The sequence below is a fragment of the Platichthys flesus genome, chromosome 9 (assembly GCF_949316205.1).
Source record: "Platichthys flesus chromosome 9, fPlaFle2.1, whole genome shotgun sequence".
Taxonomy (NCBI): Eukaryota; Metazoa; Chordata; class Actinopteri; order Pleuronectiformes; family Pleuronectidae; genus Platichthys; species Platichthys flesus.
Window position 1 is genome coordinate 9,725,096 of NC_084953.1, and position 27,643 is coordinate 9,752,738.

At 42.2% G+C, this 27,643-nt stretch overlaps 1 protein-coding gene across 3 annotated transcripts; it reads right to left on the reverse strand.

Moving 5' to 3' along the window:
• Window positions 1-3,949: 3,949 nt before the first annotated feature.
• Window positions 3,950-27,469, reverse strand: LOC133960997 (lisH domain-containing protein ARMC9). Of its 3 annotated transcripts, XM_062395908.1 has the most exons (26): window positions 27,322-27,469; window positions 26,352-26,441; window positions 25,648-25,773; window positions 25,089-25,259; window positions 24,579-24,734; window positions 24,381-24,473; window positions 23,038-23,059; window positions 22,226-22,383; window positions 21,857-21,955; window positions 20,812-20,847; window positions 18,639-18,673; window positions 18,439-18,550; window positions 17,675-17,767; window positions 16,142-16,232; window positions 15,212-15,335; window positions 14,576-14,715; window positions 13,524-13,600; window positions 13,169-13,243; window positions 12,805-12,895; window positions 12,582-12,634; window positions 11,721-11,819; window positions 10,928-11,043; window positions 9,937-10,106; window positions 9,376-9,481; window positions 7,111-7,268; window positions 3,950-4,538 (listed from the first exon to the last, which is right to left on the reverse strand). In XM_062395908.1, exons 2-26 carry the CDS (start codon window positions 26,400-26,402, stop codon window positions 4,516-4,518), a joined length of 2,475 nt encoding a protein of 824 aa, XP_062251892.1. In that variant the 5' UTR covers window positions 26,403-26,441; window positions 27,322-27,469; the 3' UTR covers window positions 3,950-4,515. The 3 variants fall into 3 exon arrangements, with proteins under 3 accessions (XP_062251892.1, XP_062251893.1, XP_062251894.1); XM_062395909.1 differs by lacking the exon at window positions 20,812-20,847; XM_062395910.1 differs by lacking the exons at window positions 3,950-4,538; window positions 7,111-7,268 and adding an exon at window positions 7,278-8,568.
• Between the last annotated feature and the right edge of the window lie 174 nt (window positions 27,470-27,643).

Consider the following 27,643-nt stretch of genomic DNA (forward strand, 5'->3'; position numbering starts at 1 on the left):
TTCAAGTGTTTACAACCAAAGGTCAACTGTGGGGGTCATTTCGATGCCTCGGTTCAAAAGGACCGGTCGGGAGGAAACAGGAGGTTCAGGAGACGGAGACACTGTCTCCTCGTGGTTGGCGTCAAATTTTATCAGCTGACCACATGGCTGCCTACAGATAAACACATCTGAGGAGCGTGTGGGTGATCCTGTTGACACTTGGGACTCCTCGGAGGACGCTTTTGTCTCAGCAGATAAATCGTAGAGATGTGGTGCAGAATAGAGGATACACCTCCATCAAGGCCCAACAGAGCTGCACAAAGTTTCCACCAAGTTTTGAGGAAATCTGTTATATCGATTTTGTGTAAGGCTGCTGACAAACAACCAACCAACAAGGCCGAGGTATTTCCTGGGATCTACTCTGTGAAATATATGTGTGAAATTTCAATGATCATGGATGAGACCAAGGTATTAAAAGGCTTTGGTGTTGGACTAATGGACATTAAGAGCTGAATTAACATCCGAGGACCTCTGTTAACCCCTTGTTCCTCTTAATCCCTTTTGCAGTTGGTTCAGTTTAGCACCAATTTGGGATTCTGACAGGAACCGTTTTCAAGCTAGGGTTTCAAAATAAAGTAATATGGTAAACCCAACTTAAAGTTGCAGTTCATAGAATATTGTGACATAAAGTGGTCAAGTTTCATGATGCAGCTGAACACCCCCTCACATCACCCTGAGCTTCAAAACATGACAGAGAACTTGTCGTAACCTTCAGTTTTCATAAAAACTCAAAGGGTGATTAGTTTGTCCAGTCTGGGCTACTACCAGAAACATGGCTGCCTCCAGAGAGGACCCGCCCTGATGTGAATATAAAGTATTTAACGACAAAGGGCCCATTCTAGAACACATCACAAGAATTATTTAATATTGAGTTTCTGTCAATAGATATATTTCAACCTAAATAATCTTACACAATGCACCTCTAAGGCCTCTGAAGAATGAAATGTTTTACAGCTCGTCTCGAGGTAGTTTTTAAGAGACTCAGATGGGCGGACACAGTCTGAATCATCCGTCTGATAAAAGCCACACGAGCAGTTTGTAATGTCCCATATCTCTGTGGCCCAGTCTTCATCCACACTCGTGTTTTGATAGCGAGCAGCCTTTTTCCTCCCTGTCACAGAGTTAGCTGGACAGGACCAGCACGGCTCCAGTTCGGGGGGGGGGGTTACACGGCCACCTGGCTGCAAGTGCGTCAGTGTTTCATGTGCAGCCCGTTTCCTCGCATTGTGCTGCTCCTCGCTGGCAGCGTCCACAATATTAATCTCTGAACATGTCATCTCTCCAGGGACCGAGTGAGAGATGGTGAGCACTGCCGGGCCACAGCTAGTCAGTCCTGCAGTCTTTACACTGTGTGTCGGGGGGGGGGGGGGGGGGGGGGGAGTCATTGGTGTTAAAAAGTTTGTGCGAACTTCATGATCACAGGAAGTGAGCTGGACGGGCCCTGTGAAACAGTCTTTGAGTTTGGTAGTTTATTTCCAGTGAGACCTGTGAACTTCGCCTTTTCACAGTGAATATTTAGACGTGTTCCAGTAAACGGATGAAAGCACATTAACAGTAACAACGGCTCTGTTCTATTCACGTGTCCTGGTAAAGCCTGAAACATGCTTCTGCGTCAAACCACCTGCTCCTATAGAGGGACACCGTAGCTAATGATTGAACAGCTGCAGCACTTCAGGCGTTTCTTTGAAAATGACTTAAGCCTGAAACATGCTTCTGCGTTTTCACGGGCCCGTAAGCGCAAGAGCCCTTCCGGGTCCCTTACGTGCTTATGTATCCCTCCTTACGTGCTGACGGGCGTCGCCCCACTTTTCTAAAATTTACGGCAAAGCTCCGCAAGCTCACTCAGCCCGCAAGGCTGTGATTGGTCTGCTCTACATCCCTTCTGGAGCTGCATTTCCGGTTTCATGCCCCATAATACCGGCAGAAACAACGGAAGATTTTAAAAAGAAGAATGGACATCAATCAATTGTTGTTCTGTTGGACTCGTGAATACACTCTCTGCCATGGTTCACCGTGTGTTTGTAATGGAGAACACGACTGGTAGAAGGTAAATAAACAGTCAACAACGATTGCCACACCCACAAAGAAGGCTTCTCTCAGGTCGTCTTCGACAAAAAGCATTACTCCGCCTAGTGTTCTGGCGCGGAATTGCTTTGTAAGACGCGCAACGGTTGGGGAAGCATGAATGAAAACGAGTCTTGCGCCACAGCGGCGTGAAAAGACGCAGACGCAGTCGCAGAAGCATGTTTCAGGCTTAAGTCATCATTAACACCAGAGAGTTGACAGGAGGGTCCGCACTGAAGTTACAACAGATACGGGGACAGGTCTCACTCCTGGGGGTAGGATGGGAGATTGGCAAACACAGAAGCTGATTGGTTGGGATCTGGACAAATGGGCGATGCAGGATTGTTTTTTAACACGGCAAAATTGGGAGTTCCTACTTCTGTTTTTAATCACATTGTTCTGCTCCATCCTGTTGTTCCGTCCAACCTGCTTCTTCACCACGCTGGCAGTTTCCAACAAAAACAAACTACATCTGACACCACTTTCACTATCGTTAGACTCGCTCTGACCTCTCTGACATCCACAACAGAGATTTGTACAGCTCTCTTAGTGGGGACACTCATCGGCATTATTCATTCCCTAGCCCCTAAACCTAACCATCCTAACTAAATGCCTAACCCTAACCCTTAACCTAACTTACCTAAACCTAACTCTAACCCTTAATCCAAGTCTTCACCCCCAAACAGTCCATTAAAAGGGGGGCCACACAAGTGGGGACCGCCCAGTCCGTACTTTCCCAAAATGTCCTCACTCCGTAGGTTGAAGGCTCAAACTGGTCCTCACAAAGACAGCTGTACAAGAGCACACACACACATACCATGTCCTATATCCAAACTTCACATGACTTGAGTCTGGTCACAGATTCAGGATTTTAAAACAGAGCAGGGCTTTGTTTCTTCTGCTGTGGGGTCCCATATAAAACCCATGTACCTGTATCAGGTCACCCTGTTGTAACCCAGTGCCACGGTCCACTTTCTGTCAGGGCTGCCACTGCACCAAGCACCACAGTGCAGGAGTAGAACAGAGTGGAAGAATGAGGCAGAAACGCCGATGATAATTATGAACTGACTCTGTAACGAGGACTTTAGAGCGTCCCCAAGGGGGCAGCTGCCTGAGAGAGATGGACCGGGTGCTGTAGCTTTCAGTTTACAACTCACAACACGAGAGCAGACGTCCTCCTGCTGTGAGACGCCTCAGTGAGCGGAGTCAGTTTGTTCCTCCAGGCCGAGGAGGACACACATGCCAGTGACTCTGACAGGGACCATATAGACAAAGGTGATTGATGACTGAACTGCAGATGGAAGCTGCGAGACAGATCAAAGGCTGCTTCTTCAAATGTTACTGAGTATTTGTATAAGATATCATATATGTAATGTGTATAGACATACACAACTGAACTGAGGTGACATGACACATTTATTAAAAACTACAGACAACACTGCATAATCAGTTTCTTTCAATGCAAATGCAAAAACGCATGCAGTAGTTAACATAAATATACATCAAGAGACCTGCAAAACTATATTTAGGACATTTACATTATTTCAAGTTCGTTGTCAGATGTTGTATAGACGGTAGTTTTCTGTATATCAACAATAACAAGCCGTTCCTATTATCATTTAAAAATATGCACTAGCCTGACAAGATATGCGAGGACCTGATCTCGTTCTGTAAACATTTCTGGAGCATAAATTAAACAGGAGCTGCCCTGATATGATATGTTTTACAGTTGAAGTGAAGCTGCTGCATTTATCTATACAAGTGGATGGATGTGTTTTCATCACAGTCAATTCATACAGAACATGACGGAAATTCAGAGGATTATAAATTTGTAGAATCAAGATGAGACATTTACAAATGAGGTGTTTATTCCCCCCCCCCCCCCAATATAGGCGTAGAATCAAATAAAAGAAAAACAGCTGCGCCTGCTCTTAAATAATTAAACTTTGTGAAAGTCATAGAAAGATTTTGAAACATCCATAAGTCGTTAGAAACATCCAAAAAACAAACTCTGATACAGTCATGTGACATTACTGGGTTACAGAATCCAACTGTGGGAATATTTAGGTGTGACAACTACCGGCTGGATGAGGGAGAGGAGGAACTGGGAGGTTAGCTCAGGCTACAAGGTGAACAGTGCTGCACGGCTGGGGTTTGTGATTATCGCCCGGCTGCATATCATGTTACAGAAGGAAGTCTGCGCTAAAATCGAGGGAGGAGGAAAACGCAGAGCCACAATCCTTCACATTGTTCCAGCCCCTCCTCCTCCTCCTCCTCCTCCTCCTCCACCCTCGCTGCCGATCCTCGAACATCTCTGTAGCTCTGACCCTGATCGCAACCTGGGGGTATGGTGTTACAGGAAGCCCGATGCTCGTGGGGAGATAGCGCTACTCCCCGGTGACAGCTCCCTCTTCACCTCCTGTTTGACTGGCTGCCTGGGGGAAGAGAGGGGCGGGGGAGGGAGGGAGGGAGGGAGGGAGGACAGGAGGGAGGGATGTGTGGGGATTGAGGGAGAAGAGAAGGTACAGGATAGTCAAGATTTCAACATATCAGTGAAAGATCATTACTTTCTCATATCTTTTAAGGCATCTAAAAAGAAACACATCTTGGAATCATTATTTGCGTATGTGATTCTGTTCTTCCTCCACATCAAAGTTCAACTGCTTTGTTAAAAGCCCTTAAAAGTGTTCACTCCAGAGTTTACGGATACGCAAACTGTTTTCGATATTAAATGTTTGGCTGCTGAACATCCTAATCGTGCCCTGGAGGTTTGATTCAGATTAGTTTCTAAGCTTCCCCACTTATCTGAGGAAAAAGATCAATCTGGTTTCCTCATCACATGTATCGCTCAGGAGCAGAGCGACGGTGCTCCGAGATCCTGCCGCACGTCCTCCACCTTCTAAACCTCCAAACCACACGGAGCTGTCATCACGTGAGCTCAGTCAGTTCTCCTTTTCTTTCCATCCTCTCTACAAGACAGGGCAGCAGCAGCAGCTCCCTCCGTGTTTGTGTCGGCTGCGTGGGTGCCCCCCCCCCCCCCCCCCCCCCCCCCCGTCAGTTACACAAACGCCTCCTCTATCTCTCCTCGGTGAAAAGGAGCGTCTCTGTCAGTCACAGCAGACGTGTTCTTCCTCGACGTGTAGATGTTTCCTCTCTGCAGCGAGACGCGGCCGAGCAACACAAATTACGCACAATGACGCTGGACAGTCGGCAGAGGCTCCATTCAAGTGCATTAAAAATGATTTTTGAGCTATTAAAGTCATATTTACTGAACTCATTACATCAGTGCTGTGGTGAATATCTGTGTACAAGGTGCAAAGCAGAAAACAGTGTGTAACACAGCGCGCTATTCAGTTGACGGATCTAATCCCGGCACGGTCGTCAGGGGCAATTTGGGGCTCAGTGTCTTGCCCAAGGACACCTCGGCATGCGGACGGGAGGAGCTGGGGATTGAACCACTGTAGTTCTCATTAGTGGACAACCCGCCACCCGTTCATGCGTAACAGGATCTTAAGTTGATGTGAGACACAATCAGACTACGCCCTGTAACACGTTAACAGGGAAATGATTTTAATATTGAATTAGAAACTCATGTAAACATTGTAATCAGACTATTGTCAACAGTCGGTACATTGCTGTCCAGGTGAATGGAGTCATTGTCTGAATGATGAAGTGGCTTATCAAGATGGCCGACTGCGTGGCTTCTCCGCAAACCAGTGTGTTTGCATGAGTTCACCAACATCTCCTGCAGTATCAAATATAACTGAAACCACTATTTTTTTTTTTTACAAATACAACTCTTTTCCACACGTCAATTTCTCGTGCAAATTAATTTTACAGGTTAAAAAAAGGCTGATTTACAGTTTCAAGTTATATCTCGACCAGGATTAGAGGCCACAGTTTGCAGCAGCCGCAGGAAAAACAAATACAGGTGCGTGTCAATAAAATCTTTGGAAGCTCAAAGGAAAAGTGGGTTTGACTTTGTTTGTCCACGTCTACTTATTGCCCTTTGAGCGGAGCAACAATTAAGTGACCTCCCGATGGATCAATAGTTGCCTGACACTTGCCAGACCTCAAGAGTACAACGCACACAGGACGAGGATGTGGTGGCTCGGAGTGACCATTAGCAACTATTACAGGCTTTCTGGTAAGAGCAGCCAGCGTAAGAGCCGGAGGTAATCGCTCATCAAATTCAATTCGGACGCATGAGAGCATCGGGAGATGTTATCACCCGACTCAGAGCCCCAGAGCAGCCGACCAGGCAGTCCTCCCTGCATTGACTCAACTTCTGTGTCTAGGACGTGAAGCTGACAGCACATAAATGTGACACACAGCCATGTTGGTCTGCCTCGTGCCTCTGTTTTGAAAAAAAAAACACCTAATGATTAGCTTTTCATCTTTTGTAAAAGAGGATTTTTTGTTAAATGCAAGCATCAAGTGATGGTTGAAGTTTCCACGTGTTTCGAATGGACTTCAGACTACAAATTAATTCTCATTCACTTTTTCTAACCTCAAATTAATATAACCACCATAAACATCTAAAGCTTAAACCTTTCCTGGGCTTCTTAGAGCCATCAGGATTCATAGACGTCTGACAAAGACCCTGCCGGCTAGACAAACGTTTCTGCTCACGCAACTTAAAAATACCCATTCCCGCATCTACACTCTGTCTCTGCTCCAGTTCTGTGACTCATCATGCAGAGAGTATCGTATTTTTTTGGGATTGTAAAGGAGAAAGTCAAAGTGATGCGGAGGACAGAAACTGAAGGGATCTGGGATCATTTATCCTCTGCCAGAACTGGAGAGGAAGCAGGACTATCAGGATATTACAGGGATGCAAAATACGTGGTGAGACACATCCGCTTCACAGTGGGAGTTTCTTAGCCTACTTGATTTTCTGCAAAAAAAACAAACAAACATGGACTTCCAAAGTTATTTTTCCAAGTGAGCGTCAGACAAACAAAGCAACTGGAGCCAATATTCACCAGCGCAGACCGCCTCACTTACTTCCACTGTGCGGTCTGCCTCCTTCCGCTGGGCTGGCGGTTCCTGGCTGGGAAAACTGAGGCGCCAGGTCTGGATGCCGCTGAACGCTGTTCAGGCCGCCCTCCGTGCTTGACCGGGGAATTTCGTGCCTGCTTATAAACCCAGTGTTAAAATTCTCACTGTTGACAGATAAGAAGAGAGGAAATAAATTAGGATTTAGGCTTTATAACTTTTACAGCACACATTTCTGCAGATCTTATTCCACAGACGGTGTCACAGCACAGAGGTCATGGATGCCCTGGGTACAACACAGCTCTCTCACAAGCTTCTTGCTTTTGACACTTGACACAATCAGTTTCTCTTGTTTCAGTCAATAGCCCCAGAGCCAGATCAGATTTGAACACACTTACAGAAATCTAACAGTACCGTAAATATACCAAAATGTTTTTCATCAAGGTCCAGAATTATTCCCGGAGAAATTGCAAAAAGGCCCATCTCGTGGTGAAGCCCATCCTTCCACCAAGTTGGTTGGTTAGTGGTAATCCATCTGTGTAATCCTTCTTAAATACAAACCAACAAGGAAACTGACATGGCTGAATACATAACCTCGAATCAAAACAGATTAACTAAGGTCCAACTTTCAAGAGTCCGATGTTTGTTCCTTTGCGATTCCCTATAAATGATATTTACTGAAGTGCGCCTGAGTGCTCTTTGTACCAGAGTTTCCCCCCCAAAAAAAGAAAAAGGTTTCCTTCCTTCAAGCTTTGAAATTCAGATAGAGCCAGAGATTTGACCTGGTTAGCTTCCAGCTTTTTAGTCAGTGAGCAACCTACAGTATGTGATAAACCTGTATTGTAACAGTAAAACATTAACAACTGTCAAATTCAACATATCTTGAGATGCATGAACAGAGACTGAGAATTGGTTATAGCCATAAAACAAAACACTTTGGTACCTGTCACTCTGAATCTGCTGAATGTGAGTGACCTTTGTGAGTGTGCACAGGCAGCCTCGTTACCACCATCGATTTTTGGATAAACAAAACTAAACTGCCATCACTAGAATGAGCACATACCGCCGCCATGGTTCATCAGGTCCCTTAAATTCAATCAAGCATTCATGAAAATGTCACAAAAATCCTTTTATTTGGTAATAGTAAAGAAAAAGAAAACAAATTCTTTCCTTTCAATACAAAGGCCAAGACTGAATAGGGTCTCTCCTGGCATATGTCCCCCTTCTCCAGAGTTTCTTGGAATTCTGTTGTGTTGTTTTTCTGCTAACAAACAAACCAATGGACGGGGGGGGGAGGAAACAAATCCTCCTCGGTGGAGGTAAATATCGCTTTGAACGACTCAATTCCATCCCATAATTTCAGCCGCCACTAGAGCAACATGGTGACAAGACTCCGGTTTCTAAATGTGACGTCTGGATGGAAACCAGCCTGGACACCCAACGTGTTACTCCTTGGAAGTGAATGTGCTAGAAAAGAACAAAATATGTTCATTAACCTCAAAACAAAAGGCCGACATAGACATCTTCCCCTTCAATCATTGCCAACTCGCTGTGTTGCCAGGATTCTATTCCCCCAAACATCAATGACGATCCTGAAATCCCTGTCGTCCCACTATACAAATCTCTGTCTCCAAACTGGGGTGAAATGAGGCGACTGGAGTCGGACTCAGCGAGGCTGTATTGTAGAGGTGTTTTACGCTCCTGGGGGAAGGGGTGGGGGGGACCACTGAAGTGGTTTCCTGGGACTCATTACTGCTGGGTGGGATTCAGTAGTCAAGTTCTCCAGGGATTATAAGGAGCGGAGAAACAGGGGTAGGTTCTGCTGAATAGGTCTCTTTGTGGGTCCTCGTTTAAACGCATGTCACAGCCTCACAGAGCAGCTTGGCAGTGCTGAGTCACGGATCGGTGTCAAACAACACTCTTGTCACTACACACACACACTAAAGCACACTAACACACACATCTCAGGGTTTTAAGGGAGCCTCGGCAGTGATAGGTTGTTTGTTTATATCTGCCCCAGTCCCTGAGCTGATGTTCGTTATGATGCTTCTCGCTCTTAATATTCCAAGTTGTGGGTGTTTGCTGAACAGTGAAGCAGGAGGCCTGAGTTTCCAACTTCTGTGATGGGAAACCATTGGACGACAGTGTCAAACTATTCTAAGACATAATCAAATGTAGCTTCTTACAGAGCACATTGAGACGGGTTTCAGCCATCTCCACACAAACAGTCTCATTATGTATGTGTGATTGGTTAACGTTTGTGTGTCACTTTACCTGGAAAAGTCTCCATTGTGTTCCTCCAGGGAGCGTCCCTTTGTGGCCGGTCCTTCGTACGGGCCGTCCAGCTCTGAATCCTGGGACAACCGGCCACACTGTGAGTCTGAGGTTTTGCGATTTTGCAAGCGAGAGGGGGGGGAATATTAGAACATCATCACACTCATTTTTGTTGATACCAAATCGGTTGAATTTCGAATTTAACTTAAGCTCAAAACAAACTTTATGCCAGGCTGACGTTTGTTTGTATGGAAAGCCATTTCGCTGAGTCCTTATCCCTTGTGCTCTCTGAGGAAGTTTCCTTCTGTTCCTCATAGAAACTTGGCATTACATCAAAATGCCAAAACAAACTAACTAAAGAGCAACAGGTGGAAGGGAAAGTAAATACGGTAGGCCGCTGATTTTAACTGCATGGTGTAGGAAGCCGGAGATATCTGACTGAAACATCTGATGAACAGCCACAACCACACTCTTAGACATGGTCACAGCTACATTATTTGGTTTATGCTCAAAACCAAATGAGGAAGGACACGAGGCCAAGGCGGAACCAGATCTACCCACCGATGCTGTGTCGTAGGGATTCAGAAGTGCTGGGGCGACTGCCGGAGCGCGTGGGAGGTCTGGAGTTGAACCTGGAGGGTACAAGGCTTCCATCCTCGCTCTTCTGTCGACTCAGAGAGTTTTCACTGTCCCTGCTGATCCCACACCACGGACTACCTGGTCGAAAGTCACTACACATGACACACAAAAACACAAACAACATGACTCAGGTCCTGTAAGATCTTTCATTTCCCCTGTGCAATAACTCGGCTCAATTTGCGCAATATCTTAGCATAATTAACTTCTGTAATTTAGGATTGTGGGGCTGTGATGCTGCGCTTTTTGTGTAAAATCTTGCGAAATCATTAAGTATGTTATAGGCGAAATCTACATGTCTGAAAACAGCTCAATGTTTTAAAAATAAAAATCAATAAAGATAAATATTGCCAGCAGGTTAAGAGACCAGTGTGGCAATAACCTGCTGTGAGTTGATGTCCTATCTACTGGGCGAGGTCAAATGTGGGACACTGATCCCTCATTGCTGTCATATCCATTACGCTAAAATAATACGATCTCTTTAAGCCAAAGCGCATTTGAACCCTTTCTTGCTGTGACCTACTGCACCAGTTCAACTTTATTATCCATGTGGCCGAACAAAAGGCAGAACGATCACGATCTATTCGTGCTGTACGATAAAGCCTCGAGAAAAAAGAGGCCACTCTCTGGTTTCTTCATGAATATAGAGTTGTGTGGTCAAATATAATTTGTACAATTAACAACTATGTTTTTGTTTGAAAGCAGAGTTTTCAAACAAACAAGATCTCCGTCCACACAGACATTTTAATTCCCTATTACATTGTAATCCCTTTCTGCGCCTGAGAATGCTATCACGTGACCACTGGGCCTGCACATGGCGATGTAAACAGTATCATTGTGAAATGCAGAAGAAAACATGGTCTGCGGCATTAGACTGGCTGCAGCCTAAGTTGAACTCTGCGTGTATTTCACTTACGCGGCGTTGACATTACGATGAGAACTTGGTGTGACTGGGCGCTGCAGTGGTTCGTCAGCACTTGGCTGCGTCATTGGGATGGATTTCCTCTTCACTTTAGCCATGTTGGTCATGATCTACACAAAACCAACACAGGGTTAGTAACGTAGCAGCAGCGTAGGTTTCACCCTGCGGTATCATGATGTGAGAAAGCACTATGTCATGGGCTGGACACAAGTAGTTTATATGTTTTATTTATGATGCCAAGGAGAAGTACTTCAATACCCACAATCCTCAGGTGTAATATAAATTCCTGCTTTTTTTTTTTTTCAGATGAGGAAAAGAAGTCTGAAAATCACCCAATTTTTTATGGGATGACAGGTTTTCTCACTGTAAAATAATTATGTACACAGTCTTGTACCTTTACCTTTTTTTTTCCAGTTTTCTGAAACTTCAATGGAGAAAATAAAATGCAAATGTACTTCCTGATGAACAACCATTCCAAAAAGGGGAGGTGCCTGTTAAGCTCCATTTAAACCCACTGGATGGAACGTCTCCAGTAGAAATTCAGAAAAAAAGTTGAAAAGTATGTCTGTGTTTCACCTCCTCAAACTGTCCTGCAGCAATAATATCAATAGATATTGAGCAGCGGGTTTGTCAGCAGACCGTCAGCCTTTAGTCAGGAACTATTACGAGTTCCTGATGTTAATTGAGGGTTCAACATTATCTGTGTGTAGCTACCATTGACATCTTTAGTTGAGTTATACATACAGTGCATATACACACATATTTGAATATATATATGATCACTTACTCCCAGGTACTCGGTGGTGAGCAGACTCTCTCCAGACAGTTCCCTGGGCTGCGGTTGGAGAACTTCCTCAATGTCGCAATAGGTCTCCAATATATCCTCCTGTCACAGGATGAAATAATGAAGCAGTGAAAATGATGGGATTGGTGGGGGACATACCGAACACGGTATGTCCCCCACCAAGATGTCTTAAAAGACATCTTAATTTGAGCAGTTTCAACTATTCAGATTTTTTTATATCTGGATTTGTTGACAGTTTAAAATCTAATACGGAAATCAGCCCAGCCAACACAATGGCCTCTGGCTTGTTTCTAAACCTATTGTTAAACACCAAAACGTTAAAGCCCCTGAGGTGCTTTGACAAACAAGGTTACTCGACATGGTTCAAATGAACTTGTTCTCAATAACATTGATATTAGGCTACAAAGCTGTTTAAACACAAAAACAATGCTTGGCACCGACTCGAAGTACCAGCAAGAGAACATTGTGGTCTATGCCACTGGGACAGCTTGAGAGCCATTTCTTTCAACTTACTACCATGTGCCTTATCTGGATAACCCACATTCTCACTTAATCTGCCAGGATCATCACCCCAAACACTGACACACAAACACACACACACACAGGTGGGTGACACCCAATATCTGTGTCACGCTGAGATTGCCATCTACAGGTCTCAAAATACGAGGTGTTCTTTTGTTGTCGCGATTCCTCTTAACATAATTGTCTCTCTTCCTCAATCTTTTGATTTGTCGGTGGAAACATATTCCTATGGTTCTGCTGAATAACATACTAGTGGACGTATGCCGTGATGGTGTAAAGCACCAGCTTATCAGTGTCTAATGGGTTGAGAGGTGGACTTACATCATTTTCGTCCTCTTCCTCTTCGTCATCTGATTCTGGCTCCTCTTCCTCAGCTGGTTGGAACAGAAACAGAGACCAGTAAGTCGAATTCCCCAAAACAGTAATTTTCATTCACTGCCTCTCATAGTAATACAATTCCAAAAGTCACATATACTGTATATTATAATACATTATATATTAATAAAATATATATTTTTTATATATAAGAATAGACTTCACTCACTTGAGTTCAGTTGTTTGATGATGTATTCAATCTGTCTGTTTAGGACTGGGTTCTCCCCTTTGCTGTAGCAGCGAAGAATCTCCTCAACACCCTGCTCACGTGAGGGAAACACATCACATAAAGATCAGGGACTGAATGTTGAGAACACACACTCCGATTACATTGAGCTGTTGGCAAACGGGATCATTGTAAACCATGCGAGTGAGTTAATTTTGAATGACCACGTGTAAAAACCCAGCAGTGTCAGGGTACGGCGACAGGATCTCATGACTGTGAACACCTGCTGTTTCCCCCCCAAACACTGGCTGTGTGATGACATGAGGGAAGACAAACTCAAACTGTGTCTGTTTCTGTGCAATCTCACCATCTCTCTGGCTGCCTGTCTCAAAGAGGGAATGGACAGGATGCTGTACAGGGCTCCGTTCACATATTGTTGAATCTGAGGAAGGCAAAGCGACATCTACCTTTATGGTCTAGAGTGGTATAGACATATTCATTCAACAATGCTACAGGGGAAACGATTCATGTCTTTTGTGTGTATTCTGTGTATCCTGTAGAAGCATTAATTCTGTTATTGTCTCAATATGTGTGTGCAAATGTGGTTTCAGGCTTGTGTATGTTGTATCCATGTTTTACACCCTCTGTGAATGTATGTGCCTGTTGTGTACATGGTGGTTGTACCACATCTATGTGCAAACAATGACAGCTGTGTGCTTCACCCTTTGGTTCTCATGTCCGAGGAGGTCAGTAAGAACCTTCAGCACATGCTCTGCGTTCTCTGCACACTTCTTTTTTCCTGTTAAAACAAAGCCATCCAACACACACACACACAGAGGATTCAATTTAATAACCCAGAAGTCTTTCCTGCTTGTCCAATAAAATCTGATTTAAGATAGGATCTCCTTTCACTCAGATTAATAATTAATGAATCCCTCCAGCCGAGCAGTGTTTTCTTTCTGAGAGTAAAAATAGTAAAACCACTCAAACATGAAATGCACTATCTCACTGTGTATTTTATAGAAAGCAGACCCCGGGGCAACAGACACAAAATAAAGGAAGTACAGAAAAATAGAGTATATCTTTGCTCACTGCATATGTGTATTAAAGCGGGCAGAATGGAATTAAGATGTAGATATGAACTTAGAGAAAACAACACAAAAATTCTGCTTTGCATTCAAGCGTAAAACGATAATGGCCTTTTCTCTGCCCGTAATAAAATCTTCCAAAAGGATAAAGTTAGATAGAGAGACTATTATTGTGCTTAGAAAGACATAACATTAATTTATATGACATAATGGCCTATTGCAGTGCCATACAAATACTGTATAAATAATAGGATGTTGGATTAAGGTTGCGCCAATTGTACACATATTTACTCTTACTGGTGATACCGCTCTCAGGCATTGTAAATATTAGGCTACAGCCAGAAGTTGATAAGCTTGGCTTACCTTAGCCTATCGAATGGAAACAAAGGGAAACAGGAGTCTGGCTCTTTCAAAGGGTTCTACATTATTTCCAACATCTCTAAATCTCGCAAATAAATCACGTAATATCAATTTTTTGTGCCCGTCAATTTCTTTGAGAGGACCAGCTACTTTTGGGATTCTCCAATGGTTGATTGAAAAATACTCAGATGAAATCAACAGTCCCCAAATAATTAACTACCCCTTTAATTGGTCTGCACTTTACCTTATGTGCATTCCCGAAATGAGATACTGTTAAAAGTAAGGGGGGGCGGACTTCTCCTTAGGGTGTGGAGTTTCGTCTTCACCTTTTGTGTGCAGACACAGGTTCATTAGCACAGCTGCACTGAACTCCAGGTTAATGTCATTCAGGCTGTCTGGGTCCTGCAGCTCATCCACCAGCCAGCCAATCAGATTGTCTGCAATCATGGCCATCTGCAGGCTCCTCCTACAAAGACATGATTATGCACGAGGGATATTCACCATCTTCTCCTATATTCGTAAAATAAATTAAGACAGTGATACATGTGTTCCTTAACAGAACAATAATTTATGTTAATTCCTTTAAATGTGTGATTTTCTGTATCATCTCATTTTGAGAGACGAAGTATTAAATGAACACATTTTGCTGTTTAAATTTAACATTACAGATTTCCAAAGCATTTGACTTCAAAAAAACACTTTAAGGTTCCTAATGGCATTAAAATTTCTTATGACACTTGTCAAAGTACAAGTTAAATAATTCGAAATTACCATTTTGACGAGGACAAGCCAAACATGCAATTCAATAAAAAGAGGATTTCAAATGACAATTTATGTCAACCTCTCAGTTAGACTTCTTCCTCAGTGGTTTAGTTTAAAATTTGACCTTAGACTGAGATGAGGGGATGACTGGTTACCATTAAGGAAACTGCAATAAAAACACTGGTCATTTAAAAATGTACCTGAGGGTGAGTTTCTCCAGGGCAATGAGCACGATCTCTCTCACTAGGGAGTCTTTCTCCTCCCGCTTGAAAATCTCAGTCAGAAGTTTCAGAAGAGTGGGGATTTGGGAAAGGTAGACCCGACCTGGAAACATTAAAATTAGATTATAATCCAAAGGAAGGACAAGGACTGGTTTATTTTAATGCTTAATTTAGTTCCAATATTAGGGAGTAAATATTTCTGATGCTGATAAACATATACAAAAACTGTTAAGAAGCCTTAAAAACCCTTTTGACAAAAACATGTAGCTGATGCTTGATATTTCTCAGTTACACTATATACTTATCATAAATAACTACAAATACAACCAGATATGTCAAATTTTGAATTAAGAAATATATGAATGCACATGTCCTGCATTATTTCTGTAAATTAAATGTTTCCATATTATACCCATGTCTGTGTAAGGCTCTTATCGGCCGATCTTTATTGCCCGACTGATAAATGGGTTGCACTCCCGGCAACACACTAGAATTATCACCTTAACGAAACCAAAAGCAGATATTTCTACCATTTCAACCTCCATTAGTTACTGAGAAGGTATATAGCTCTAAGGAGTCCAGGATTTAGCAGTGTCACATGTTTCCTGAGCAACCACTTCAACTTGTCCTTGTTGTTGACAGTAAATTATTACTGCTGGCTGTAGAAACTAAAGTTATGTCTCAGCACAAATGATACTTGTCTTGAAAACATTGCCTCTTTACAAGATTGCCTCCACAGCTACTGACATTGTGTTGCAGAGAATCATTAATGGCTTTGTGATAGAAGCCGGGTCGGCCAGGTCAGACCATGAAACTGTACATCTTCCAATGCATCCATTTCAGACACTGAATCATCTTACGAAAGAAAAAAAGATGCTTAACCAAATGTAATGGCAGCGGAACACTTACCCTCTGCAAGGGAGGCGAATGCATTGATGAGACGAGCCATGTATTGCCGGACAATCTCGTTCTTTGACCTCAATAGATGGACCACGGTTTTCTATGGAGATACAGAATGTGGGGTTGTTTAAGGTGACGTCTAAAATTTAAAGAAACAGTCACAATTAACATCTTCTGCCAAATGCCAATCTATCCTCCTTTGTATCTCAGCAGGTTTATTAAAGTCATTTCTGTTTATGTATCTGTTTTTTTTCCACATAAGGACATTATAGCAGAAAGATAGACAGATGGAGGGAGATTTGGAAAGTGGAAAATTACTAAAACAAATTCAAAGCTGTGATCACATAGAACTTTTTCTACATAAGTTGTGTGGTTAGTTGTGATTTGATTACAAGACAGTGATAGTTGAACACTGTTATTGTGTCTCTCTGCAGTGAATGATTCTAGTGTCATTCAGAGGTGGCTTGGAGCATTGTAGCAAGGACATAGGCCAAAAACCCATCTGTGAGGTGAGGATCCGTTACTCTGTGTTAAAGGGATTATCTTGAACATCAGGCCCTGGGGCTAAAGACTAGGTGAGGGGAACGTGAAGGGGAAAACACAATAAAGTGTGTAAGAAAAAGAACATGTGATTCTAAGTCTGCTTAAAACCTTTTGGGAGGGTGGAAATTAGAATATTATGTTTTGTGTTCTGGCCTTTTCTAAGTAAAATGGACAATTTGCTCAAGAACGCGACTCAATCTGTGGTTGGGAACATTTGACTTAGATATACATAGAGGTTGGTTTTTACAAGTTTTTGCCATTCTTCCTTCTTAAGTTATTTTCAATCATATGTCAAAGTTTAAAGTAATAAAATACAGTATCACTTGTACAGTATACCAGTAGGATATGGGTGCCTATCTGTAGCTATATGCAGTTCGCTCCTCACCCACACGTTGTGTCGTTTCATTGTGTGCACCAACAAAATGTGCTAATTCACCAGATCAGATCGGCATTAAATTAGAGCCATGGGATTAATTAGACAATGTGGTCAGTGGACGAGAAGTTATTTTTTTACTTTGGCTCTGATGGTTGCACCCTAACTATGGAACAGTTCAGCTATTGAGATCAGACAGGCAACATCCTTTACTTGTTTTAAATCTCTTAAGACCTTTTTTAAAAGAAGATTTTGTTTGAAATATTTAGTGTTTTTTTTCTCGTATGTAACTTCATTTTATTCCCCTCTGTTTTATGATCAGAATATCTTCCTTTTGTTTTAATTGTTGTTTCCATTATTGTTTCTGTTAAGCACTTTGTAACATGTTCAGAAAAGTGCTACATAAATACAGTTTGTAGATGTATAATAGTTATTAAATATAGTTTGGGCATGGAGATGTGAAGGAAATAGCAAGAAAACCATCATCTTAGATCCAAAGTCATTAAGGAGGAATGTGCTAAAGAAATAGTTTTGTAGTCATTAGACAAAAAAACAAAACATACACTACAATAAAGAATATTAAAAACACCATGCAATGTCATTAGAATAAAAGCTTTAGGTCCCACCTGTTTAGTGCTGTAGCATTCCAGCAGATCATTGCTGATATAGGCCTGAAGCACAGATTCTCTCTGTTCATTATTTAGCGAGCGAGTCAGCCTCTGAAAAAAACGTGAGAAACGAACACAACAATCAAGTCTGGACTCGCAAACTGACTGCCAATGTGACTCTCCTCTCCTTAACTTATTCTATTCTTCTCCTCACAACGCTCTAATGAAACTACCTTTTGGATGATACATTAAGTCTTCCCTGAGTCTCACTGGAGTCAAATTGCTTGTGTGTGTACATACTTGGCCAACCAAGCTGATTGAGATCCTGTCACCCTAATTGCAGAGGGCCCCTACCCAAACATGTTGAAAGACATTTTTTTTAAATCCACCTGGAATAACTTTGGGCTTTCAATTCAATCAAGTTGCACCCAAATTTCACACACTAAGAGATGTCAGTCCACTAAACATGGCCAATTTGTTTCCATTAAGATCCATTAATTATTATTAATTATTCCCTAGGAAACTTTGAAAATGTTAAAGCACCCTATCTCACAATGCTTTAAGAAAAAAGTGAGGAAAAAAGTTCCTGGATCCACCCCCCTGATTCAGGCCTGCACAAAGATTTAATGGGTTCTTCCCTGACACATACCCCATTCGCCCACTAGGTTGCACGGTAATTTGTAATCTGTGTTTGACCAGGAGCAGGGGTTGAAGATATTACAGATAAAAGACTGTGAATGTGTGAACCATGCAGTAAGACAAATAGGATTCTGAATCCTCACCCAGCGCAGGGCCTGAAGCAGCAGAGACTGGAGTCTGTCTGCACCTTCAACCAGGTCTTTCTTCAGCCTCTCGTAGTCAAGGGAGGGGAATATCTGCCCCTCCTTGGGTCTCCTGGACATTAATGAAAAAAACATGTCATTCATGTTTTATAAGGAAACTGGACACAAAAGAAAAAAAACCAAACAATTTGAACACTTACTGTGGAGCGATGGATGCTCGGAGCATTGAGGAGGCCTGCGAGGTAGAGGGGGAAAAGGAGAAAAAGGACAATGATGAGCAGTATGTATTGCAGTATTTCATTATTTCAAACTACATTTATCACTTTTGAACTTTAACAAAAAGGGGAAATAAAACCCATGTTATATCATGACGTCCCTTTGGTAGCTCAACTCACCCAGTCGTGTTTTCCATGTAAAACAATCAAGTTAGCTTCTGTCTAAATAAGTCATTTGTGTTTAGGTTTTTTCATGCTTTCATGCTTTTGGTACATGCTGGATCCCCAGGCATACAGTGTTGTACTGTTTGGCAACATCGCCCATGCAGTCAGTGACTAGAAGGTGATAACTCGATAGATATAAAAACTATCACAGAGGACGGGTTAGTGGAAAACAGTGATCCCTTCTTTTGTAACACCTCAGTTCACTTGTACCGCAAAGCTGTAGGTAGTTATTTCAAGAAAAAAGTAAACGCTAGCGAGTATGTTATTGTGGTGGGTGGGTAGTTTGTGTGTGTGTGCTGTGAAAGACGATTAATCACCACTGTTTTTAAGGATTAAAAGAGAAATTTTGAGACCTGAAACCCAACCTGAAGCAGTGAAAGGTCAGGGGAGCGATCTATGTCTGTTGAGGTCTCGGGTGGTCTAGACACATTTTTTCTTTGCTGTGCATCAGGTAATATGGAGGAGGAGGAGAACACTGAAACCTGGATTCTTTCCTCTACAAAAAAATGTCGCTGCCCTGAAGAATGCCTTGGGACAAGGCATGAGTTTCCCTGGAATCTCTGACAGAGCAGCATAACGGTCTACAAATTAGGTTTATCACAGATACATACTGCAGAAAGAGAATTATTCTCTTTTATCTGTGCTTTTTTAAACAAGAAAATCCCTTAGATGTACAACCTAAATCAGCTCCATTTCAGGAGGATTTTTTTAGTTTTTGGTAACACATTGATTTTTAAGGTCACATCTCAGATTTCAGCCACTGACACAAAGCAAAGGCTTGACCCTAATTCTCTGACAAAGCACAATTTACACAAGAAGACACTTTATCCCGCTTAGCTCTTAAGCACGTCTCTCACTATTTACTCCTTTATGACCATGGGGACCACGGGAGACCACCTATTGTTAGTGTAATTGTCTAAGTAGACGGCTCGGCTCCCTGCTCTCATGCCGCTTTATTCCCTTCAGCCTGATAAACTCTGGCACGAGTGCCAAAAAAAATGTGTCAAACTTCATTATAGCTAATATGATCTGATAATTATGGTCAGTTATGGTTTAATGATGTGATAAGAGGAACGGTTGCTTGTCTATTTGAGAATAAATGTGGCATTGACTCAGCTCTCAGCTACAACTGGGACACACATATATTCAGGTTACAAGAAATGTTCATTCAACATGTCCAACTGGCTCTCAGCAGTCAAGAGCTAACTAATAACAACTAATAATTTGTCTTTGCAAAAGCTCTTGTTGTTCTCATGTAACACTTTCAGGAAAGTTATCAAAATGAATATTAGTGCCCAAGAGTCTTATATCCCCACCTGGTGGCTGGTGGCCGCACTTCCTCCTCCATGTTAGTAGTCAGTAAAAAGGACCATAAATTAGTCATATACCAATTAACATTATCATATGTTGAACCCAATAGCCTGATATAAACCACCACAATTATAAAGTGTTCTTATTATATATATATTATATGTAACAGTTTCTAAGTTCTCACAAAAACTGAACCTTGAAATAAAAAGTGAGGTGAGAAAACTGAACCTGAGAACATTTGGCTTAAAAAGGACGACTGGTCACTGATAAGGTGACTTTACAATGACCTTTGGTAACAAGTGATTGTAATGACGAGGCACCCTGTTAAAGTGACGCTCTCATTCGGCTGAACTGGTGACCAGACAACAGCTGTCATTTTTACAACAAAGGCATACATCCCGTTAAACAAGGTCAACATATGTAGTAAGGACCAGAGGAAGATGGTGAGGGTTATAGACTGACTAGAGAGGCAGGCAAGGAAATGTATAAGTACGGGATGAGGGAGGCAGACAGGAAGACGAGGAGAGGAGGAGGTGGAGGAGACACTTCGAGGCACAAGCAGGACGAGAGGTGGGGACCCGAGCGATGACAGGGAGTAAAGATGAAAACATATGAAACTTACATAGCCATCATCATAGGGACTCATAGAGTAATATCCCTTTGTGGACAAAAAGCATCACACACGCACAAACACACAGAAAGATGTTGTTCAGTTCAAAACAGAGAGAATTTCAAAAGCCAGAGTTTAACAGCACGATGACGGCCACTGACAGGAAGTGTGATTGTTGAGGTTTCAGAGTGGAAACTTTTGTTTCAATTGGGGGACCGCTTTTTGTGCATCTGTGTCCTACAGCCACAGTTTTAACAGTATTGAAAAACAGCAACGGAAATATGCTTATATTTAATTAGCTATTTTACTGTTTACTTTAAAGATTTCTGCTCCACCAGTTGGTTTCCGATGCAATCGACCAAAAGGTTAATTTTCATTCTAAAATGGTTGAACTTCAAAAGACTTGTGTTTGGAATTGTTCAGATTTGCGTCTTTAAAATTTTGCAGCAGGTCCTCCAACTTAAACCAGGATCCAGTCGTCTTCTTCCAGGAATTAAACTGCAGGACTACTACGTGGAGGGATTACTACAAAGCAGCGCAATGTACAGAGGGCAAACGGAAACTTTATCACAGCGAGACACTCCTTTTTAAAACATCTTTTAAATTCCTCTTCAAACAGAACTTATGTATCTGTGACTTACGGCCCCTGGGAGCAGCTTTAACTGCTCCTGTAGGAATGTGATGATACTGTTCTACCTCGGGGGCCTAGCTGTACCCATAGACAGTAGATAGAGACGGACGACATCTCGCACCATTTGGAGTAATTCGTTTGTTCATATTTACAGTAAGATTGGTTTAAAATTTAACAGGGCGAAATGTCATGCTTGACAGCTAACGTCTGTTGGGCGACGGGTGCATTGGCAGGACCTCTACACGCTGCTCCATCCCCTGATGGCTACTGAGCAGAATCTGATGTGATCAGCAGATATAATAATAGATACTTTGGCTTGTATCTGGAGGAGAGTCTCGTCGCCCATTATTATTTACATTGTTTGGTTTCTACCAGTGAGGTGTGAGGGAGAAGGAGGGAAAAGAGAGGCTGTATGCTCTCACTCACAGTGCCGGGTCTGGTGAAGTCCGTGCTCTGCACCACGCCTTGCCTCATCTGGTTGTTGAGCAGACGAACACACACACTCTGCAAGTACTCGGGGGAGATCTGCAAACACACAGAGTGCCCCATGAGCTTTTGGGAAGAGGGATGAAGCGCAAAACTTGTTTTTTTTTATAACACATGTGTCATGTAAATAAATAATGTATGTATATGCAGGGCATATATGAGAAAAACTCTGACTAGTGTCTGTCAGGTGTTTGTGTGTGTATGCCATTCACTGGCTCATTAGTATTAGTGTTTGTGTCTCTAGTAGTGTGTGCCTCTAGCTCGTGAGTTAGAATGTGTGTTTGTTGTCCCACAGTCGAGCTGAACTACCAATTTTCCGCTGACAGTGGCCACCAGAGAGTCGACCAGCTCGGCAGTGATTCCAACCAGGTTGCGGTAGTCGGACTGCATCTTGTTGAACTTCCGCACACAGCTGGCGACGCGCCGTTCTGATTCACTGAGCTGGAGCTGTAACTGCTGCATGCTCTCTTCACAAACACACAGGGAGATAAAAGATTGCAGGAAAACAAACACGGAAACAAAATACATTCAAGTGATATGTCTTTGTGCAGCGGTCTGATTATCAACGTTTATTTTCTTTGTCGGCAACCAACTATAAAACTGACCAAATTTATCCGTCAAATCATTAACCCAAATAATTGTAAATGTGCATTATATAAATCAACTAGAGCGCCTTTTCAAACAAATAAAAACACCCAATGACCCACCCTGACATCCGGCTTTTGTCTGCAATGGAATGGATTCTATCGACATTCATTCCCAGGTCAAATGACTCTGCAGTACCCACAGATTGTATCAGCTTGGCTCTTATTAGGAGATGTACGAAAGCCATGAAATACATCTTTGTCTTTTGTGTTCTTGGTTAGCGAGAGTTCTTTTTACCTTGGAATTTTAATCTATACATTTTATGTGTGGTGTTCAGATTTCAGAGAGGTGAGCACTTTGGGTCCTCTACAGAATATAGATTAGAGAGTGAAATGAAAGGCAACAGTTACGGCTCTTCCAATAATGTTTGTTGTATTGGCAGTCTGCTTTTGGTGTCTCTCAAGTTCAACATAGTGGCAGATAAGATATAGTATTTGCAATACACTGTAAAATGAAAAATTGAGACGGATATTTACCTTTTGTGCTCTTTCCGTCCTCCTTATGGATCGTGACGTTAAAGAATATTAAAACTCTACTAAACATTGGTCAAACATTTCTAATGTGTATCTTTCCTCACCTCTCCCATCAAGAGCTACACAAACAATTTAAGTGCATGAATCAAGATTAAGATTGACCTAAGACAAAGATTGGTAATTGATAGGTCCTGTTTGAAGGGGTACACTTCGTCACCGAAAGTTGTTAACATTAGTTCACAATTACGGTAATCCTACTCAAACATTGCTTCTCCCAAGACAAACACAGCCGTCATTCAGCGTGCATGTAAACAGCCAGGTTACGACTGAGTTGATTCCTCACATGCATTTCAATCGCCCGCATGCACCCACTTCACCCACAGTTCATTTCCTGTGATGTCAAAAGTGCTGCCCGTTGAAGAGTTTGCACATTGAAAGATTATGTTAAATAACCACACTCTTTATATATGTACAAACCAGTCCAATTATTTGTTTTGGTAAGATGACAGCTCTGATTTGATTTATGCTCCAATCGTATGCCACTAAGGGAAGAGTTTAGTTTCCTGAATGTGTCAGGTTGAAGTTTGATCTGATGAGTGTCCAGTAAAAGCAACAGTTTATGCCCTTCTACTGTGAAGGGATTAGGCTGAGTTAGTGCCAGATTGGGTCATGCCATTCTCAGATACAGCCATTTACAACTGCAAATCAGGCAGGAGTTGAGTGCAGGATACTACAACCAGATCTGGGCAACAGTGAATTTAGATGAATTCTTTTGTCACCTACAGAAAGGCTGTTTATTTGGGATTTCAGTCGTGAGAAGGGATGGAAAACACTCCGTTCTTGGCCTGTGTTAAATCCCTGAGTTATTCCTCTCTAGGTTCTGTTGTGTTTATCCCCACCGGCTGATTTAGTAATTGAAAGACCTTTTTTTTGTCCTTTTGAAGAGTCGATACAACTTTGACTTAATGTTGTGCTGTTTTGTAAGCCACCTCTGTGAGGGCTGTCAGGTGTTCCGGGGAGTTACGAAACGGGCGATTTAGCGGGACACCACTGCCAAGGAACCAAATCAATGACTGTGTCAGAAGTTGAATTGAGCACCTCGTTAACTGAGCATTTTTTTTTTTTACTCACTATTAAGCTCTGGTGAAAGTTTAAGTCATTTGCAACGAAAAGAGGTTTTGAAACTGTTACATTTACGTGACTGCATTTCATATAAAGTCACTGTAAGCAGCAAAGACACTGAAGCAAAATGATGGTGTTCCTTTGTCTAGAAACATGAATACAAAGTCACCCACTCGGATGATTTTCTCAGCAGTGACTTGTCAGTGTTCCATGATAGAGGATACATATAAATCCAGCAACCTGGGGACGAAGGTCGGCTTCAGGGTCGCCGTCAGAAACTGCTCCAGCTTATTCTTCAACTGTGGTATCCAAGAATCCTAAATACAAATGCAGTTCGGATCATTCACTGAGCAGCAATGTTGCAAATGTGAAAACTAATTGTCAATAACTAACTGGATAATGATTATTAATCAACTGCTCACATGGAAAAGATATTTGAAGGAGGAGTGGACGGTGGGGTTGGGAACGTAAGGCAAGGCATAGTAAGGCAGAAACTCAGCAGACTGACTCAGCGAGGCTCCTCGAGTATCCAGGTACTTTCTGAAGAGGGCAATCCTCTTCTCGAACTCGGCTCTGTCCTGGAGACAGATTCAGGAACTCAAGTTAATGGATTTATCTTATTTTGCCCAACAAAATATGACAATAATGCTTCTCTTTGGCAACGATTATCTCAGTTTCTCTGCCACCGATTAAAAGTTAAGAAGCTGCTGACTACACAATGAAAGGCATGTCACAGTGGTACATATCAGTACTTACTAGTGCAACAACATTAAATAGAACATACAGAGAAGCATGCAGCACAGCTTAGTGGACATGGTGAAACACTGCACCTGTGGCTTCAGGGCAGTTAGATTTTGTATGCAGATAATCTAATCCAAAATTATTTAAATTTGTTATAAGATGATTTCGACATAAATATTGGATTTACATACATGTTGAAGAGGGTGCCTCCTCAGAGGGTAGATGGAGAAATGGATGTTAAGATAGAACTCCAGCCTCAGGGCCTCAGCATCTATGTCTTTTACCTCAGAGGGAATGTTCTCTGTCCATAGTTCGAAGAACACTTGTTGATCTCCATCATCAAAAGAGCAAAGAAGGTCTTTCTAGAAGAGCCACAGTCAAGAAAAGGAATCGGTTGAAGGAGAAAACAACAAAGCTGGAAAGATGTAATCCATCAGCTAGAAAACGTGCTTTGCTTTGTTATTTTATTTACAAATAACAAAAATTATAGTTGAAGACTAAAAAAATCCCAATATCTACAGATAAGACTACTACTACTACTAATTACTAAAAGACTAACTTCAGAAAAATAAGGAACTGCTGAGCTTCATAAAACTGATTAAAAACATAGTATAATATTTCAGTTTCATTTCCTGCATGTTAATAATTAGCAGTTTGGGGACAAATTTTCACCAGCTTCCTGCTCTAAGACCTCCACAAATAATCGGCAAACCAGAGGAATCAACAGGTTCTGAGAATTGAATCATTTACCTGAATGGCTCTGATCTTTGAGTCTCTTTGATTGGCTCCTTGAGGCTCGGAGATGAGCTTTCCTTTACCTTTGCAGTCCTTGTCGAAACTTTCAATAGTCTCTTCAAATTCCTCAAACTTAAGGTACTAGAAAAAGAACAAAAGACACATAACAAGCCTAAGTTGCATTAACTCAACCTTAACCAGTGCAGAATGGATCCCTGTTTCAAATCTTACAAATGAAACAATCTCTATATCCTGCGTAAAAGATCCAGTGTGTAAGATGAAGGTGAAAGGGATCTATTGGCAGAAATTGAATATAAAATAATCCTAGTGGTGTTTTCACTGGTGTGTGGTCCTCGAAATTGTACAACTTGTTGTTTTCTATACCCTCGAATGGGCCCTTTATACTTAATTACTGTATCTTTACATCAGGAGAAGGTCCTCTCTACGAAGGCCCCCCATGTTTTTTACAGAAGGACAAACTAAACACCTTTTTAATTTTTTATGACGACCGAACTGTACCACAGGTTCTCTGTCCTGTTTGGAAGGGGAGGGTGAGGTGAGGGGTATTCAGCCGCAACAGGAAACTTCTCCCCTGGAAGTCACTAATTTCTACACACTTATGTGCAAATATGTGCAACTTGTTGAATTTGATGTCTGTTGATGCTCCCTGTGGTCCATGCATTACTCCTGGTGTATTAATAATTATAGATTTTATTTACCTCCTTAATCATCCCAAGAAGATCTGTTTCAGTTTTCAAGAGGTCCCCCATCTTGGCTGCCTCCCGGGAACTCTTGTGAGAGCTCAAAACCTTCAAAACAAATACTCAAAATATGAAGTGTGTGTTACGGTCAAGAAGATGAATGCTGCAATAAGACCTTTGAGTCTCAGATTTACCTGAGTTTTAGTATGTGAAACACAAAGTTTAATGATTAGTTTAAACAAATGCCCTTTGATAGATAAATGGATAGATTGATAGATGGATATATAGATGGATAGATGGATAGATGGCTAGATGGCTAGATGGCTAGATGGATAGATGGCTAGATGTACAGGTGGACAGGTGGACAGGTGGACAGGTTGATAGATGACTAGATGGAAAAGATGGATAGATGGACTTTATTGATGCCAAATTGTGGAATTACTGTGTTACAGCAGCATTGCACACAGAGCGAAGAACTGGACTCAATACAAAAGACGAAAAAAGAGACCAGCATGCAAAACAACTGCTTCACAGTTGTTTTTGAAAAGTTACAGTTAGGAACATGACCAAAATAAATAAACATGAATATAAGCTGTGCAAAATCACAGTGAAATCACAGTTATTGCAGGAGTGATCAGGGAGTATTGGTGTGGACAGGAACTACAGGGCTCATGGTTTCGAGGGGTTCAACTGTTGACAGAGGGGAGAAGTCGTACACTCCAATTTGTAATAAAGCCCACTGTGTGCTACACTCTTTCTAACTGTGCTGTGCTGTCCTGTGCTGTCCTGTGCTGCCCTGCCCCCCCTGCAGTCTCAGCAGGACGCTCACACAAACACAGCTGTGGCTCTTTGAATGGTCACATCCTCACTAACGGTCAGTAATAACATCGACCTATGGGGACACAGCAAGCTAGTAGCTACATGCGTACAAGCTAATCACATAGTTACGTTACCTTACGTTAACATTGTATAGAAATCTCATCCTCACCTCTGTCGCTCGTCTATAACTTCTTCATAAACGCTTACATCGCGTTAATTCCTCACTGAGACACACACACACACTCCATTTTCGTCCAGGTTCACAGGTTCAGTGAAGACAAGCTCGATTCGTGGCAGCGGTAGTTCGGAGAGGCACTTCCGGTGTCACCAGAAACTGCCTCTGATACATCAAGGCAGCTGCCTTTGATGCACCACACTGTTGAAAGATGGCTGCCACTGGTGCAACAAGTGTTGGGTGTTTGAGGGAATGGTATTTATACTTTCCTTGCCACCCAGTACATATTTCATGTGCATCGCCAACAAGGTTACCA

Coding starts and splice junctions, on each gene's coding strand:
- LOC133960997 (XM_062395908.1), bottom strand. CDS start 26,402: ATGGGGGACCTCTTGAAAACTGAAACAGATCTTCTTGGGATGATTAAG. Junction 23,060..24,380: donor CCAGGTTGCTGGATTTATAT/GTATCCTCTATC, acceptor ACGATCCATAAG/GAGGACGGAAAGAGCACAAA. Junction 21,956..22,225: donor CCACTGTCAGCGGAAAATTG/GTAGTTCAGCTC, acceptor GTGTGTTTGCAG/ATCTCCCCCGAGTACTTGCA.